Genomic DNA, 17,152 nt, shown 5'->3' on the forward strand with positions numbered 1-17,152 from the left:
CATGAGAGATAAACAACTCTCTGAAACTCCTCGGCGAGCTCCCTCTGAAACCCCACGATTCTAGTCTCTGCTATGCCTCAGCGCGAGCGGGACCTGAATCTCCTGGCATAGATGTCTGTCCCTCTTCCCTCGAGAAGAGGGCCAGACGAGAGCAGAGATTTCTTAGAGGAAAACTCTCACATTCTGCACAATCAGATCCCTCAAGAGCTGATAGTGCGTGCTCTGAGCCCAAACAGTAAACGCACAAGTTGTGTGTGTAATCTGGTGTCAGAAACCTGAGACACGGATCCACACACTTCTTGAAATGCTTATTTCACTTGTTCCATAATTGTTCTTACCTTTTTCAGGTGATTGCAAATCAGACAAAACAGTACCTGAAGACAAAAAGAGGATGACATGTTCTCTAGGCGCCCATAGGCTGTCGCCGGTCAATATCGATTGCCGTGATTGGATAGCTTTTCAGACATCAGTTGGGGGCATTCCCCAATAGTGTCATCGATGCAGTGCGAGTTCCCTGTTCTCAGGGAACCTAATTGAATGCATCAAGTTGAGTTGAATTATTATGTTTTCTCAGCAATTCCTTTTTACAATGTATTTGGCTATTGTTTAACAATAAACCAATATCATTTGTTAAAACATGAATAACTGCTAATTAATTTACCTGTTTATAAACTCAACAAAATATGTTATATTTTATTATTAATATACACTAATATACATAGTAAAATTCCATAAAAATGAAATTGAATAATCCTTACATGTTTTAATTGAATAAGGATTGTTCAATTATTCAATTAAAAGGATCATTCAATTCAATTTGATGGAATTTTACTATTAATCAATTTAAACATTTTAAAAGGCTTAACACTTTTTTTTGTACAATGTGTTTCAGGGTCCTCTTGAGCACAATCAGAAACAATATTAGGTAATATTACTATTCTTGATAAAAAAAAAAATGAAAAGATGCATGCTTATGATCAAAAGGGGAATAAAGCTTCAATGATATCTATCTGCTGAGTTTTGATTAGTTCAGAGGAGCATATTAAAATATTTGAAAGAGAAATATAGATTAATTTGGGTCTCTGGGAATCTCAACAGAACACGTAGCTCAGCATGCAATATTAAAAATGTATTTCAGTCACACTTTCTTATTTCTTTCTCTTTCTAAGGTCACTCTTCTCATCCCGAACTTTCTGTTTTCTAATCCTCAATCCACATCTCACTGACTCACTGCTCAGCTTCTCTCCACATGCTGTTACCTGGCCTGGTGCTTTGGCCACTCTTCAGAAGGGCGAGCCAGTGTCAGTCAACACGGTTGCTTGATAATCTTTATCCACTCACCGGCCCGTTCCAGCCTTGCCCAGAGTGAGAAACAGGGGCAGACTGTAGTGTGTCTGGGGGGAAAGATTTAATGCGCTCTCCTCCCGATTTCATTACATCCCCAGACCAACATCATCTTTCTTGACCTTGAACTTTGCCGCTTCCCCCGCTGAGACCCCCACAATCCTGTGCGCATCAAGCTCATAGTCACATCTTTAAATTACCTGATTCTCTGGTTTATGACACACACACTCAGTAATCATCTGACACACGCTCTAGTCATCTTCCCATCAGCTCAATTTAGCCTTCACTGGCTGATGTGTCATTATAGCTTATTGACATGGGTTCTCTATAATCTGACAATGTATCCATAACCATAAATGTTTCTTGGCCTGTGTAATGGGACTCTTTCTGGGTCAGCATAGCCTTGGTAGGTTCAGTAAGACCATAATGGGACATAAAAGCTGGATTGAATATAAAAATAAAAAAAATGTTTTACAAGCTTATGGGTAGTCCGGGCATGTTCTTTGGCAATACAAGAGACTCATTTACCATCGAAAGCCCTTGTTGGTTTATGAACAGGAGCTATTGAGTGTTCATCCACTGCCATCTTGTGGTCGGTTAGAAATCCTGCACCACATTTTTATACAATGTTCTTATAGGGATAGTTCACCCAAAAATTACAATTTTGTCATTACTTACTCACTTTCAATTTGTTCCAAACCTGTATGAGTTTCTTACTTCTGCTGAACACAAAAGAAGATATTTTAAAGATTGGTAGCCAGACAGTTGATGGTAGCCGTTGACTTCCATAGTAGGAAAAAATACTATGGAAGTCAATGGCTACCACCTGTCTGGTTACCAATAAACAACAAATGAACGTTTTAAATAGTGTAACTGCAGCAGATACACCTTACGGCACCGTATTGACAATACCGTTTAAAACAGTGGCATCGGCAGTATTTTGAAGCCTCATGTTAACGTAGCCTAGTAGCCGTGCAATATCCAAACCAGTCATTTAGATATTTTACTACAAACCAAAAATTATACCAGTTTAAAATGTTTACCAAATGTTACATGGTTTGTTGAGCAGCTGGATTAAATTATTGTCAGATGTATTACAATGAAGGAGAAAATATGAAAATGTAACATGCTAATTTCATAATGAAAAAGTATTATTTTAGATGAGTCATATAGTAGCCTAGTATATACTATATGTATGTCTAGAATTAATGGAACGCTTTTTATGTAGGCTATAGTCAAAGTCAATTCATAAAGTCTTAACATTTGTATGTTGTTTGGACAATGGTCGCCCTTTGCAAATGTACAGATAATAAATAAATCTTTCAGACCAGTGAATAACATTATGGGCCCTATCTTACACCCAGCGCAATGCAGCGGCAAGCGCGACGCAAGTGTTTTTTGCTAGTTTCAGTCCGACGCAGTTATCATTTTCATGTCCTGCGCCACGCTGTTTAAATAGCAAATGCATTTGTGCCCATTTGTGCGCCCATGGGCGTGCTGGTCTGAAAACGAGGTGTGTTCTGGCGACTTTGTTGGCACGTTGCTATTTTGAGGCAACAGAAATAGACTGTGCCATTGACCAATGAAACCTGGTCTAAAGTCAATGGCGCAATATTTTTTTATGTGGCGGGTCCACAATGCGCATACACTCTGCTTATTAAACACACATCAGCACACAAACATGCCAAATATTTAAAATAAAAGGATTACAATGTAAAAGATTATTATTGTGTACATAAAGATATGGTGGAATCTGGCTTGTCCCGTAGATCGTCTGCTTGCGCACTTTTACCTCGCGCAGACGGCTTCGGTCTTTCCACTGTCAAATTCCGTCATGTAAATAGCGAATCCGCCATGGCGCGAGCGCAACTGGCATTTAAAGCGAATGGGAGATGAGACTCTTATTGGTTTAACGCACGTAAATCCCAAAACACACCCATTACTCATTATGAGAATAGAGACAACCCTTTTAGACCATGCCTGGCGCTTTAGATAATTTTTCCCATCCTTAAACTAGCAAAAGTGGATTTGGACACGCCCTAAGTGTACTTGCGCCGTGCGCTTTAGACCATGCGCTTAGATCGTTAAAATAGGGCCCTATGGGTTGAAGTAGGACACCGTCATGATTTAGGCCTACTCTATTTACTGTGTTGTGCTGTGTTAAATGAGTGCACAAAAGCTATCATGGAAATCTGAAAATTTTACTCCAGGAAAGAGTTGTAACTTAGATCCATGATCATTGAACAAATTTTAATAAATTCCATTACAGGTCCGTCCTACTAACGAAGCTTCCATTTTCTTCCTTATGAATCTTTAAACAGGAAAGTGGTGGTGAACTACGTTTCCCAGAGTGCATCGCACTGATAGCTTCTTCCTCGCGACAAAAATGGCGGCTCCTTTAACATTCCTGCTGATAGTGGCTGTGACAATAAGAGCCGTTTTATTCCGATCCAGTTTGGCAGAATTAATTTCAGAAAGGGTCGAGGTGGTGTCGCCTTTGAATGCGTGGAAACGAGGTTTGTTCGTGTATATTTCTGTATGGGGAGGCTGTATTACTGATGATTTGTTCTTGCATAGCAGCCTCATTGCTGAGCTGTCAAATGAAGACATGCTTTGAAGATTTTGACTGCACATCACGTTTCCATACTGTATTTTTAAGTTAATTATTGTTAATAACGTTATTGTTTACTGTAATATCTCATCTCAAGTGTTCAGCATCAATGGAATATGCAATTTTGGACTCCAGCTAGTTGTGGCACCCACCTTAATATCTAGTTGTACTTACTGTATGTTCTGCATTGCATTGATTGCTTTTTGCAAATTGCTTTATTCAGTTTGATTTAGCATGTGACCATCATCCATGTTATATATAAACTGTGGAAAATATTGATTACCTGGAGTCCACATTGAAGTGATGTGATTTACACCTGACAGTAGTATTAGTCATTTCACTTCCCTGCATGTGATTTATTGATTTATTATTATAATTATAAATACATAGAATTTAAATAAATGTACATTTGAATCTAAATGTAATCTAATTGTTTTATTTATTTCATCCACATTAAGGTTATTTGTAAAAAAAATTATATAAGACAATTTTTCATTTAGGTAGTTCTGTGGTGTATAAATATTCTAATTATTATAATGCTGTTCTTGTATAATATAATATGTATGTATAATAATTATACCAGAATTGTTGTGTAAAATAGTATTAGATGGAGTAGGCTATGCCATGTCACACTGTAGGACAGTGCTGTCATTGTAAAATATATTTTTAAAGGGTCATGCAATGGTCTTCAAATTCTTTGTTATAGTTTTTTAATGCAAAATATGATTTGTGGATTAAACAGTTGTGGAGGGTCTTGCCTTGTTGGATCTTGGGGTCTCGCCTTACTCAGGAGATGTGTTTCATGAAGTAAGTTCTATTTGAATTACACATCAGTATCTATATGTTTGATCTATTTTCTTTAAATTTTCAATTCTATTGTCAGATGTCAGCTTTTTTTTGTTATTATTTCTTCCAGACACCCCTTATCATATACCTCTTTCATTTTGTGGTCGACTATGCAGAGCTTGTTTTTATGGTAAGTACTAAGTCCTTATTCTTGTTGTTTGTCATTCCTGTTTTCTTACATCATTGGACCGTGCTAAAAAGGCAAGTGGTAGCGACAATCCCAGATGTGATTTACTATGCAATTTTCAATGATATTTTCCAGTTGGTTGTACATTTCAAACAAAAAGCGGTTTGGAGTAAAAAGATGTCATAACTCATAACAAGATGTTGAATATGCAGAAAGTGTGTTTGAATGATAGAACTACTGTGTTTGTGTTTTTGTGCAAACTTCACACATGTAAACTTACTCAAATAACATTATGTCACCAGATAGCAGATGGAATCACAGCAGTGGCTCTTTATCTGTCGATCCAGATTTATAACAAGAATGTGGTAAGTTATAGCTTGATATTTGTGTATGTTTCATAAGTTAGAGCCTATTAATTTATTTTTTATTAGTTGTTATTATTCATTTTTTATTATTACGTTGTTTTTTTTTTTGTTTTTTTGATAGATTAAAATATCTTTCATCTTGGTGTATTTTATAGTTTAGAAAACAGAAATATGCCTTGGAATCGGACCGGTATCCCGTCGACTGTTTGGAGCTCCTCCGATCTCCTAAGGAGATGTTCTACATCCCTCTCAAAGTTGCCATGTTGTAAGTTCTGATCAAGCTTTAAATCAAGACTATGCTATTACTTTTTTCATTTAAAATAAAGCAACAATATGTTTTCAGCCAGAAAACTAAGGCATGCATTTTCATTTGACTGATTGTCTTCCAGTTATCTGTTGAACCCCTTCACCATCCTGTCTTGTGTGGCAAAGTCGACTTGTGGGCTGAACAATGCCATTATTGCGCTCTTCATTCTCTGTACATTAAAAGGTGAGTGAAATACAAACGTCTTAAAATCGAAACTTCCAGAGTATTGTGACTTTGTCTTGACATTGCGTCTTGATATCATAGAGCCACTGAGCCACTATACAAGCATTGTTTGCATGTGCGTACACTATTGTTCAAAAGTCAGGGGTCAATACGATTTTTTTTTTGAAAGAAATTAATACTTTTATTTAGCAAGGATCGAATGCCACCCAAAAAAAACATGTCTCCAAATGATCCGGCTGCGTCTTTGTTTTTTAATTTGCGTGTCTTCTGTAGATAATTCGCAGAACTTTCCACACCCATCACGCTTTTTTGGAATTGTGCTCGCACGCTAACCCTGTTTACTAGATCTGGACCTTTATAATGTTACAAAATAATTTATTTTGAAACACATGCTCTTCTTTTTAAATTTCTATTCATCAAGAAACCTGAAACAACTGTTTTCAACATTTATAATAATAATAAGAAATGTTTCTTGAGCAGCAAATCAGCATATTATTATGATTTCTGAAGGATCATGTGACACTGAAATAATGATGCTGAAAATTCAGCTTTGCCATCAGTTATTTTAAATTGTAATAATAGTTCACAATATTACTGTTTTTACTGTATTTTTAATCAAATAAATCCATCCTGGATGAGCATAAGAGATTTTCTTTTTAAAACATTTAAGCGGCCCCAAACTTTTGAATGGTAGTGGGTAATATGCAAATATGCAAAGAAGTTGTAATGGTTATGAAGCATCACCAGTCTTATTCTGGAATGACAGAGATCAGCACACATCAATCGGAAACACATTCAGCTTCAACAGTCTTTGATTTGTGTAATTATTAAGAAATGGACAGCAGGTCATAAGTAACTACTATTTATAGATCATGGCATTATGTATATAGATGGACAGGTTTACAGTATATTGTGTTGTTGTCTTTATTTTTTCAGGTAGTGCCTTGTTGAGCGGGATAATGTTGGCCTTGGCCACATATCAATCCATCTATCCTCTGACCCTGTTTGCTCCTGCACTTCTGTTCCTCCTGCAGGTGAGAGTTAGAATTCAGACTAGTGCAGATACCATTTACATGTGCACCTATAATGGGATTTCCAGTAATCAGAGTAAGGCCTTGAAGTCCCCATGAAATAAAAATTTACGTTTTTAGTATGAATATGTTAGCCTTACTGTTATGTATGTGCTCCAAAACAATGACAAAATCAGATATAGAAGATATACGCATTCAAAACTTCTCATATCTTTCACTTACGTCAGTATGGATCAATGATTTGATGACATCACTCTGCACTTCAGCTTCTTATCAGATTTTCTGTCCAATCAAATGTCCTATGGACTCTGAAGCGCCCCGCCCCACTATAAACTATAAATAGATGCTGAAGGTGCGGCTGAAATCGGTCACTTGTTCACACATTTACTATTTTCTATATGGTCGGTGAATGGCACATAGTACACTATATAGGGCATAGGGAATGATTCAAACAGTGTAAATTTGCTTTCCATTGGGGCGAATGAAGTCTGGTTTCTCATTACTGTTATGTTTACGAATCTGCGCATGATGACATCATCCGTGTACGTCACAAGCACATGCGCACAGTGGTCTGAGTGGATATAGATGCGATTTAAAGTGTTTACATGCCTATTTATTGTGATTACAAATGGCAAACGCCACATATTTTATTACGATTATGAGCTTAATTGCATCAATTTGATTGAAGTATTGTGTTTACATGAGGTAAAGTTTAATCGTAATATTGCCTAAATCTTTTTTATAGCCACAATTTGAGGGTGCATGTAAACGTAGTCACTGATGACCAAAATGAAACCTCTCTCTGTGTGTCTCCCTTTCAGAGGTTGTATATCCCAGTGAACCTGAGGAGGAGTAGTTTCTGGTCCTTCACTCTTCAGTATGCGTTCATATATGTGGGCAGTCTGGTGGTGATCACTGGACTCTCTTTCTTTCTCCTGGGCTCCTGGGACTTCATCCCTTCTGTCTACGGATTCATGTCAGTCAGCAGTCATACATCACACTATAGCCAAATACTTATTCAGATATCTACAGTATGTGTTTGTGTGTTTTCCACAGATTTTCTGTTCCAGATCTCACTCCAAACATCGGACTCTTCTGGTACTTCTTCGCAGAGATGTTTGAGCACTTCCGTCTCTTTTTCATCTGCGTCTTCCAGATCAATGTCTTTTTTTACACCATCCCGCTTTCCGTCAAACTCAAGTAGGTCCTGCATATGGCTGAACATGAGCTATACATACAGCAATGCAGTCATTTAGCATGTAGAGCACGCTTATGGGTAACATTTATTCCAACAGGGAGCATCCAGTATTCCTCATCTTCATGCAGATTGCCATCATCTCCATCTTTAAGTCGTACCCCACCGTGGGAGATGTCGCCCTCTACATGGCATTTTTGCCAGCCTGGAGTCACCTCTACCGATGTGAGTCTCTTTTCATTTAAATATGTTTACAGGTTTCCTAATGAAACAGGAAATTTGGGCATATCAAAAGGCATTGTCCTTTTTTAACAATAAATGGTCACTCGTCAATTACATCATAGACATAAACCATTTGATTCTTGGTATTGCTAATCGGACTCATTCTAGAGAGCATTTGATTGCAAAAATTGTATTATTATATGAGTTATCAGTTAGTCGGGAATATTTTCAAATAAAATATAATAGAAAATCATTTTTGTAAGTTGTAATAATATTTCACAATATCACCGTTTTTACTGTATTTTGTTCAAATAAATGCCGCCTTGGTGAGCATAAGGCTATGTTCACACTGTCAGTCCAAATCCGATTATTTGTTTATCCATTTGGAATCTGATTAAAATGATTTACTGTCCACGCTGTGTATCGCAACTGTTCAGATCTGATTTGTGTCCCTTTCGTTCTTTCTCTTTCGCGCTTTTTTGTTTTCCATAATATCTTCAAACTATGTCAATAGTGTTGCATTGGTTGGCATACAACAAAAACAACAACAGCAACGGGTTTGCAATACAGATGTTGTCTTATTTACAACATGACAATATGCAGCCAGCTTTATTCCGAGCCGTCATCTCCGCCGGTTTCAAAACCTGTAATTTTCTGTTCGACCGACACTTTGCAACAACACTACCTTATTTCTGCCGCAACTTTCAGCATGTTTCTTATTACAACATTGGACATATTTACGTATAACAAATAACATAATATATAATAAAATAACATAAACCACGCGAAATCCGATCAGAGCAGTCAGACTGAAACGGATTTCCAGAAATGCGACTTGAATAGGATTTCAAACCACATATGTATGTAGCTCAAAACGGATTTGTAAAAATTGCGTTCCATGTGATTTTTGTTGTTGTTGCTGTTTACACTTGACAAATATGATTTGATAAAAATCGGATTTGGACTGACAGTCTGAACGAGGCTTAAGATACTTCTTGCCGACCTCAAACTTTTGAACAGTAGTGTAGATTGTGCAAAAGTATACTTTATTTAATGTCATTTCTTTTGTGTGTTTTTCTCTGTGAATTAATAAAATGTGGAGTATATATATAATACTGTCATATATTTAGCACTTTTCCAAAGCACCTTTACAAAGAATTTTGCAGCGATTTTGTAGATTATTTTTATTATAATAATAATTAATAATAAATAATAATTATAGATCATTTTTATGTTAGAATTAATGTTCTAAAAGGGGGTTTTCACAGTGATTTAAAGAACATTTCAGTCTTAAACTAACCATGTTTTTCCATGTTAACCATGTTTTTTTTTTTTTTATGTGAAGAACATTTAAAAATTCTACAGAACCTTTTCCATCTATAAAGAACTGTTTGTGTAATGGAAAGGTTACATGGATGTTATAGTTTCCTCACAAAACCACTGATGCCAATAAAGAAACTTTATTTTTAAGAGTGCATGACTTGTATTGGCAGACAAACTTTGAATGACAGTTATTCAAATTCTGCTGAGCTTCACAGATTGTTTTTGTGCAAGTGGAGTGAGTTGAAATCTGCCAGCTAGCTTTTTAATGAAATCAGATGCATGTATTAAATTGTAGAAATTGTTAAAAAAATATATTTTTTCTTTCCCTTATCTCAGTTTTGAGAAACATCTTTCTGGTGTCATGTGTGCTGTTGGCGTGCTCAGCGCTCTTTCCTGTACTCTGGCATCTGTGGATATACGCTGGCAGTGCCAACTCTAATTTCTACTACGCCATCACGTTGCTCTTCAACTTTGGACAGGTAAAGGGTCCCATCTTGACACCTAAAAACAATATTGATATGTTAATCAACAAGTCTTTAATGCCCAGTACACATTGTAGAATTTTGGGCTTTCCCAGACAAAAGATTGACCAATCGTGGCGATTTCTGTGGTCTTGACTCCTAAATGCTGGTCGTACGTCATACAGAGAGAGGTGTTCAAAGATGGCCGTTGTCACGGTCTTGAGACCAAAGATAGTGTGTGATCATTTTCTGACAGTGTCAAAAATGTAGCATGATCATCTCACAGTGTGTTTGCTGCTATGAACGACGTCTACTGGCTAGCCAGGAAAAATGCAACATGAAATGGCGTATTGATCATGCCGCTAAAACTTAAAACTACTTACCTCAAGCTCCATTTGCAAAATTGGCGTACCAAGTTGGCCTCTTTTCCCTAGCCATATTCTCCTCTTTCGCTTCCTCCTCTTTTTTTCAACACCCATAAAAACCACAATTGCCAAAGCATGATTCATCTTGCTCTATTTGTTAACCAGTAGCACATGCTGATGAAATTTTATTCTTCGATACTAACTTGTGTCGTAGTCTAAGATTCAATAGGTGTCATCATCAAACAGTCTACACTACATACATGTCGTATCCAAGTTTATTAGATCCGTGTCGTACAATGTGATTTGTAATGATCTTATAGGATTGCCGAAATCACACAGTCTGTAGTAGGCATACATCAGGGGTGACCAATCCTGTTCCTCAAAATCTTCCTCCCTGCAGAGTTCAGATCTAACACTGATCAAACACACATGTCTGTAATTATCAAGAGCTCCTGAAGATCTTAATGAGCTGCTTCAGTTGTGTTTGATCAGGGTTGGAGCTGAAGGTAGATCTCCAGGAACAGGATTGGACACCCCTACTTTAAGGTAACAAAAAAGGAAATTTTCTTCTTATAGCTCTCAAAAGAGAGTCAGTTTCTATGCTAATTAGACCATGGCAGAAGCCTGTCATGCCAGATATTTTCCTGTACTCATGGAAGTAGTACACAAAACCTGGTGTCAGGTTGCAAGATAGATGTCAGAAAGAAGGACCTATTGAAATGCATAACAAAAAAAAACTAGTCAAATAAAGGTTAACCGCAAATATAGCTATCCACTCCTAGCATTTGATGATTGAAAACTTTGGATACGATAGTGTTTAAAGCTACTTGACTAACAAATTGTGAGTGGAAAAATCGCTGTAGCAACGAGGTTTCATAATTCATTAGCTTGTATTAGTTTCAGCTAAACAGTCCCGTGTTAGGTTAACCAGGACTGCTGGCAGCACGCATTACACATGAGGCAAGTGCACCCAACATCTAGGAATTTAAAGCATGTGGTTTCCTCTATAAATGACCTTTTCAACACATATTTGTCATAGTTTGAATTCATAACGAAACTGAAAGTTCATTTAGTGAGCTCTATGAAAATTCACAGTAAAGTTTACAGACTACATGAACCAATGTCATGTGTGTTTATGCCACCACAGATCCTCCTGGTGTCAGATTATTTCTATGCCTACCTGCGTCGAGAACATCACCTGACGCACGGCCTTTACCTGAAGAAGGAAGATGGCACTGAAGCCACTCTTGTGTTAAAGTGACCTTCTTTCATTCACGGGACTAAGAGATCTCACCGACTGCCTCACACTCCCACATCTTTACTTGTTTTTTTATTTAACTTTCCATTCACACTACAGATTTTTTTTTTCCCAGGTCTTTTACTTTCACTTCAATTTCTCTCTCCTTTCTTTTTTCAAAACCTGTTACTTTCTTTCTCACATCTGAGAGTTTTACCTTATGTTTGGATGTTGACACCCCCTCTTGGACCAAAGCTGTTTTGTAAGAGACTTTTTTGATAATGGGACTGACTGAAGGTATGTGAATGATACAGGAACTTTGCTTTTCCTTTATTCGGATCCCTTGAATGATGCAATGAAAAAAGAGGTGGGTAGTAGAATGGTTATTTTCACAAAACTTTTGTTTTGCTTGTTGTCTGTCTTGTTTCAAAGGATTTGCTTTCTTTATTAAACAGTGAGGTTGTTTAGTTGGACGTGCAGTTTGACGTCATGGTCAGCAGAGGGTATAACATGAATGTGCAGTGATGGTACAAACTTTGACTGCAGAAAATGACAAACCCCTCAGAGCCTTTGTGGACGTTTTAGCAGAACATGAAGAGGTGGTTATGCTTTGGGAATGCTTTTCTTGGTTTGACTTGCTTTTCTTTTCTTGATTTTATGCTTTTTTTGTACGACAGTTGTGTTATTACAGAATGAGGGATTAAACTGCACTGCAATTTTATTTATTTTTTTAATTGGCGATGGTTTGAATTGTGTTCATTGTTCTAATTAATGATTTCCTTGGGATTAGGAAATGACCGTCTGGATTTACTGTAGATCTGTGCTTTAGATCTTACTCCAGGGCACGTGAATCGAACGATTGCGCACCTGTACGACTCGGCCATCTTGTGGTTAGACCTTCCTTGTTGTCCTTAAATGATAAGATTTTCCATTGCCTGTATTGTTTCCAGACTTCTCTAATAATCCGCCCTTTGGCCAGGTAGGAAGGTGTAGACATCCAGGTGGCTTTGATTATGAGGTCACCTGATCCAAAGTCTAGTGTGTGGAAGTCATCTCTAATGTCATAAAGATATAGATACTAAAGGTTTACAAACAAATGCTTGCCATTTTATTTACACATGTAATGACTTATCACGCATCCTTATCGTACCTTTTTTGACCTTAAATGACATACTTCCTGTATAACGCAAACATATTTTCCTTAAACCACTAAATTGTCATCAGTATTTTATATCATACTGTATATTAAACTGTTACTAACAGGAAATTAATTGAATAACTTGTAATCATTTTTGTCTTGATTTTGAGTAAAAATAAGCTTAATTTTCAATTAATTTAACTTTTCTTACCATATTGGCAAATACTTTTAAAAAATATTTTAAGCCTCACTTTTTTGTTAACCTAAGGACTTCTTCTTGACTTAAGAACTACACTTTGTGTTATATATTTTATATCTTATATCTTATTTTGTATTTTGTCGATATTTAGATATTGTTACTCGAACTCAAGACAGAAACACTGATTACGTGTTTTTTAATAAAAAAATTTATTAGTGTAATACAGCATTTTGACTGAAGCTTCTGACCTTCACCGACCAGTTTGAGTGGGTAAAAAGAGATAGTAACCTTTGTTTAAGTTGGACTAGCGTCATGAGGGTTATTTATTGTGTTCTTCTGGATGATTTTCCTCCCCTGTTCTACTTTGGATGAACAAGGTTACGCAGACATAACTTCATAAATATGCTATTGGTACCAAACTAGAAACAACTGAATGGACTGGGAACTGTGAAAATGTTGGCACGATTAAGGGCTTTTCTCCTGCTTGCATCAGAGGTGGAACTGCAGGGAATCTTCATTAAGTTGTTAATGAAATTTTAAATACTATGTTTTTTTCAGGATTCTTATTTTGAATGCCTGCCAGCGGTTCATAAATGTACACACTGAAGTATTACGCATTACATGAACTCCATTTCACATTACTCTGGTTCCACATTCGGTCTGAAAGGAGTTTGGGCCGTTTAGGATGTCAAGACACTGATTTTAAATGATTTGTAAATTATGTTGTGATTAAAATGCCAATAAAGATTATTTCTCAGTTGTGTTGTTTTGTTAAAGTACATGTTGATTCTTGAGTTAAGAGATTTTGTAATCTTTTCATTAAGGTAAAAGTGCAATTTATATTCAGCCTGTCATGGGATTTCATGGAGAAACAAGAAGTGTAATCTCTCATGTCAGCAGGTATTGTTTGTCACAGTTCAAGCAAATTGCTGATATCATGACTTGATGAATGAATTGAATAAAAGACTTCTTGCAAACGCATTCCTTTAAATGCTGGCAAAGGTCAATGAGAGCTGTGAGTCTAGCTGACAAATGACGGTATACATTATATATATATATATATATATATATATATATATATATATATTGCAATTGAGCAACCGCACCCCACCTGCTTCTGATTGTCAAAATTAGTTGTACAGACCTGCTTGTTTGCATTTGCCACAAAATACAAAACTATTTTACATTCATTACTTTGTACATCAATCCTGCCTGAAAGTCAGAATGACTCCGCATAATTACTTTTTTTTTTCTCGCTTGTTTTGGTGTCCTTTGACCTACCAATGGATTGAATTATTATATAACTACCGGGTTGTTTTGTATATTACATCATATTTATCTTGAGATGTTTATTTTTTAGATCATTTACATTTGAATGTATAATATATCTTCAGCTATAGAAGTGTCAAATTAAGTTAATATGTAAATGATATAGCTTTTTTTTTACATTATTAAATTGTCATTCCCTGTCAATGGAATCAAAGTCTGGTGAAACTTTACAACAAGGTTGTGTGTGTTAACAGCTAACACATTTAGAAAACATGAACTATTACCATCCATGAGCGAAATTTTTACAGCATTTTATGGTTAATGTTAATTTCTACAATCATACATTTTTAACATTTAAAGTTAATAAATGAATAATAGTATGTTTTTAATTAACTATCTAAGCTGTAAAGATTGTAATTGTTGCTTACATTTAATTAATCTAATGTGTTAGATTTTGCTGTATTTGGCCGAGCAGTGGTTTGGGTGGCTCGTTAATGTATTCGATTTCTCCAATACATAAAATAAGTAAGCTTGACCAGAGTTCTTGTGGAGAGAAGAATTTATTGAAGGTTTGTAGTGTAGCAGTCCTTCAGCGGCGATGTTAGCACGTCACCCTTCAGCAATCTTAACCCAGAGTTCTGTGTGTGAGACAGAACTTTATGCATGAAGACAAATGGGCTACAAACAATAGAAAACTGTTAGGGCCTCCACAGGAGATCGATCAACCCTGCAATGCTGTTTCTTTGTCATTCACACCAATCATTCTCTATGGGTCGTACACCTGTATGGGCCATTTGGTTCACACCTTAAGAAACACAGAGTTGATTACATCTGAGGCACAGTAACAAAGTAAATGCATCTGACTAAAGTTAACTGAAAATACACATAATCTTTCAAATGCTTACAAATGTTAACAACGCGTACAATATACAGTACAAACCATACTTAAACTGAAGTTTGCTTAACACCACAATTTCTTTCTTTCTCGTGTGGTTTATGTGCTGATTCACTGGACAATGTTGCATAAGCATTTACATGAGCTACCATGACAACTACACAGGACCTGTTGAATCAGATTTTCATGTCACCATTCTTTCCTCGAGCTGATGAAGCGATGTATTGTGATAACAGACTTGGTTCTCTTTGTGAGTGCCGTTGACTCTTGGATAGACTAAAGGGAAATGCTTTTGCGAGCCTTTTGAAGAGGGCCCCTCATTCTGCCTAACTGGAAACTTGTCGAGTCATGTGCTGATCTTTTACAGTCTATAGTGCTGATAGGTACAGCATGAAAGGTGTTAATGGAGGGCTATAAAGACAGTATATTCTTACAATATTCATTCAGTAAATTGTTTGGTAGATATCCAAGAACATAATGAAGCAGTCTTCTCAAACCTCAAAACTTGTAGCCAAGCTTCAATCAATGTTGTAATGATGTTTTTTTGCCATTACATTGCACAAGATTGTTCCATCTTGACCAAAAAAAAATAATATATATAGGCTATATACTGTTTTGGAACCCATTGCAACATTGTAACATTCTATAGTATTCTTTTAAATACCTTTGAGTATGTGAATGCATATGAATTGGGTCCAAGATATATGTAATATACCACAGCATACTTTTATATTTGTCCTTCAATTAAACACCAATATCAATGACCTCAGTTTACAGGCAACATGGTTCCCTTTTTAAAATGTGTGATCATATTTCTAGGCACTGTTCTACTTCTTAGTCACACACTGAAGCTGCAAAACAGGAGCTGTTTCCCATTAAAAAGTATTAAGTATTAAAAAGTATCCTTTCATAACAAAACAAAAATGTTCATGGAAACCCAAACACCCCCCTGAGAAAAGACCTTGAATGAGGATTTAAGTAATTAGTTCCCAACAATGGAAACTTTCTTTCCATTTTGAGGAGGGAGGGGGTCAAAGAAAGTAACACAAAAGTTTAGTTATATTGCATAACCTGACCTAGTTAGCATGTCTCATAGTCTCGTACAATTATTGTTTAGGCTGTAACTAAAATACTAACATTGATTTACATATATTTTTACAAGAAGCAAATTGAATATGAAGTTCAAACCAAAAATAATACAAATTAAAACAAAAGGGTCGTAGAAAGTAACAGGAAGTGAGTGTCACCTGAACAAGTTACCATATCCAGCCATAAACAATTGTTCAGAATAAGAATCAGAATTAACTTTATTGCCAAGTATGTTTAGTCACACGCGCAATGAATTTGTCTTGGTGACAGGAGCTTCCAGAGCAGAAGAAAATACAGACATAATAAAAGAAATAAAGATTTAAATAATGCAATCTAATACAGTAGTAGAAATATATATAATTGTTTTAATGAATACAGATATTTATTAAGTGTACCGTTTATGATGTAATTTACAGATGTACAATTTTAGATGTTATGTCATGTTGTTGATGTAACTAGAATATGGAGATTGGTTTACGGGGGGAAAGAGTCAGGGGTATTAAAATGATTATTTATATTTTAAAACAAGCGATACAGTTACAAAATATACAAACAAAATATATGATCAAAAAATACACAAGCCTTTGGCAGTTCTCTGTCATTCATGAGAAATCTGCAATTCTGTAATGAATAAATGTTCAGAGATTTAATCTTGTGAATAAAGAATCTTCCATAAATAATTAACATTGTTATTACAAAAGAAAGGCTAAAATAATTGTTTAAGGAGTCAAAAAAGGTCATCATTAAAGGAGGTGCAATGGTAGCGATAGTTCAAGCCGCTACGTTTGCCTATTGGCGGATGTAGAATGACAGCAAGATTCAGGCCAATCAGGGACGATATCATTGTCAGTGAGTGGAAAACTACAAGCTACAAGACGCTCATACGTCACCCCACACTGCACCAATCATAAGCGTCATATCTTAACACTCGCGATGATTGGGTCG

The 17,152-nt window shown here is 36.1% G+C and overlaps 1 protein-coding gene across 1 annotated transcript; it reads left to right on the forward strand.

The window, feature by feature from the left end:
* The first annotated feature begins 3,712 nt into the window (after window positions 1-3,712).
* Window positions 3,713-13,711, forward strand: pigu (phosphatidylinositol glycan anchor biosynthesis, class U). The gene is made up of 12 exons (XM_082136468.1): window positions 3,713-3,860; window positions 4,698-4,762; window positions 4,872-4,931; window positions 5,231-5,293; window positions 5,449-5,558; window positions 5,683-5,783; window positions 6,720-6,817; window positions 7,636-7,790; window positions 7,871-8,014; window positions 8,110-8,234; window positions 9,891-10,033; window positions 11,528-13,711. Exons 1-12 carry the CDS (start codon window positions 3,731-3,733, stop codon window positions 11,639-11,641), a joined length of 1,308 nt encoding a protein of 435 aa, XP_081992594.1. The 5' UTR covers window positions 3,713-3,730; the 3' UTR covers window positions 11,642-13,711.
* Window positions 13,712-17,152: the final 3,441 nt, after the last annotated feature.

Source organism: Leuciscus leuciscus (genome assembly GCF_965113295.1).
Source record: "Leuciscus leuciscus genome assembly, chromosome: 14".
NCBI lineage: Eukaryota > Metazoa > Chordata > Actinopteri > Cypriniformes > Leuciscidae > Leuciscus > Leuciscus leuciscus.

Coding starts and splice junctions, on each gene's coding strand:
- pigu (XM_082136468.1), top strand. CDS start 3,731: ATGGCGGCTCCTTTAACATTCCTGCTGATAGTGGCTGTGACAATAAGA. Junction 5,559..5,682: donor CCTCTCAAAGTTGCCATGTT/GTAAGTTCTGAT, acceptor ATTGTCTTCCAG/TTATCTGTTGAACCCCTTCA. Junction 6,818..7,635: donor CACTTCTGTTCCTCCTGCAG/GTGAGAGTTAGA, acceptor TCTCCCTTTCAG/AGGTTGTATATCCCAGTGAA.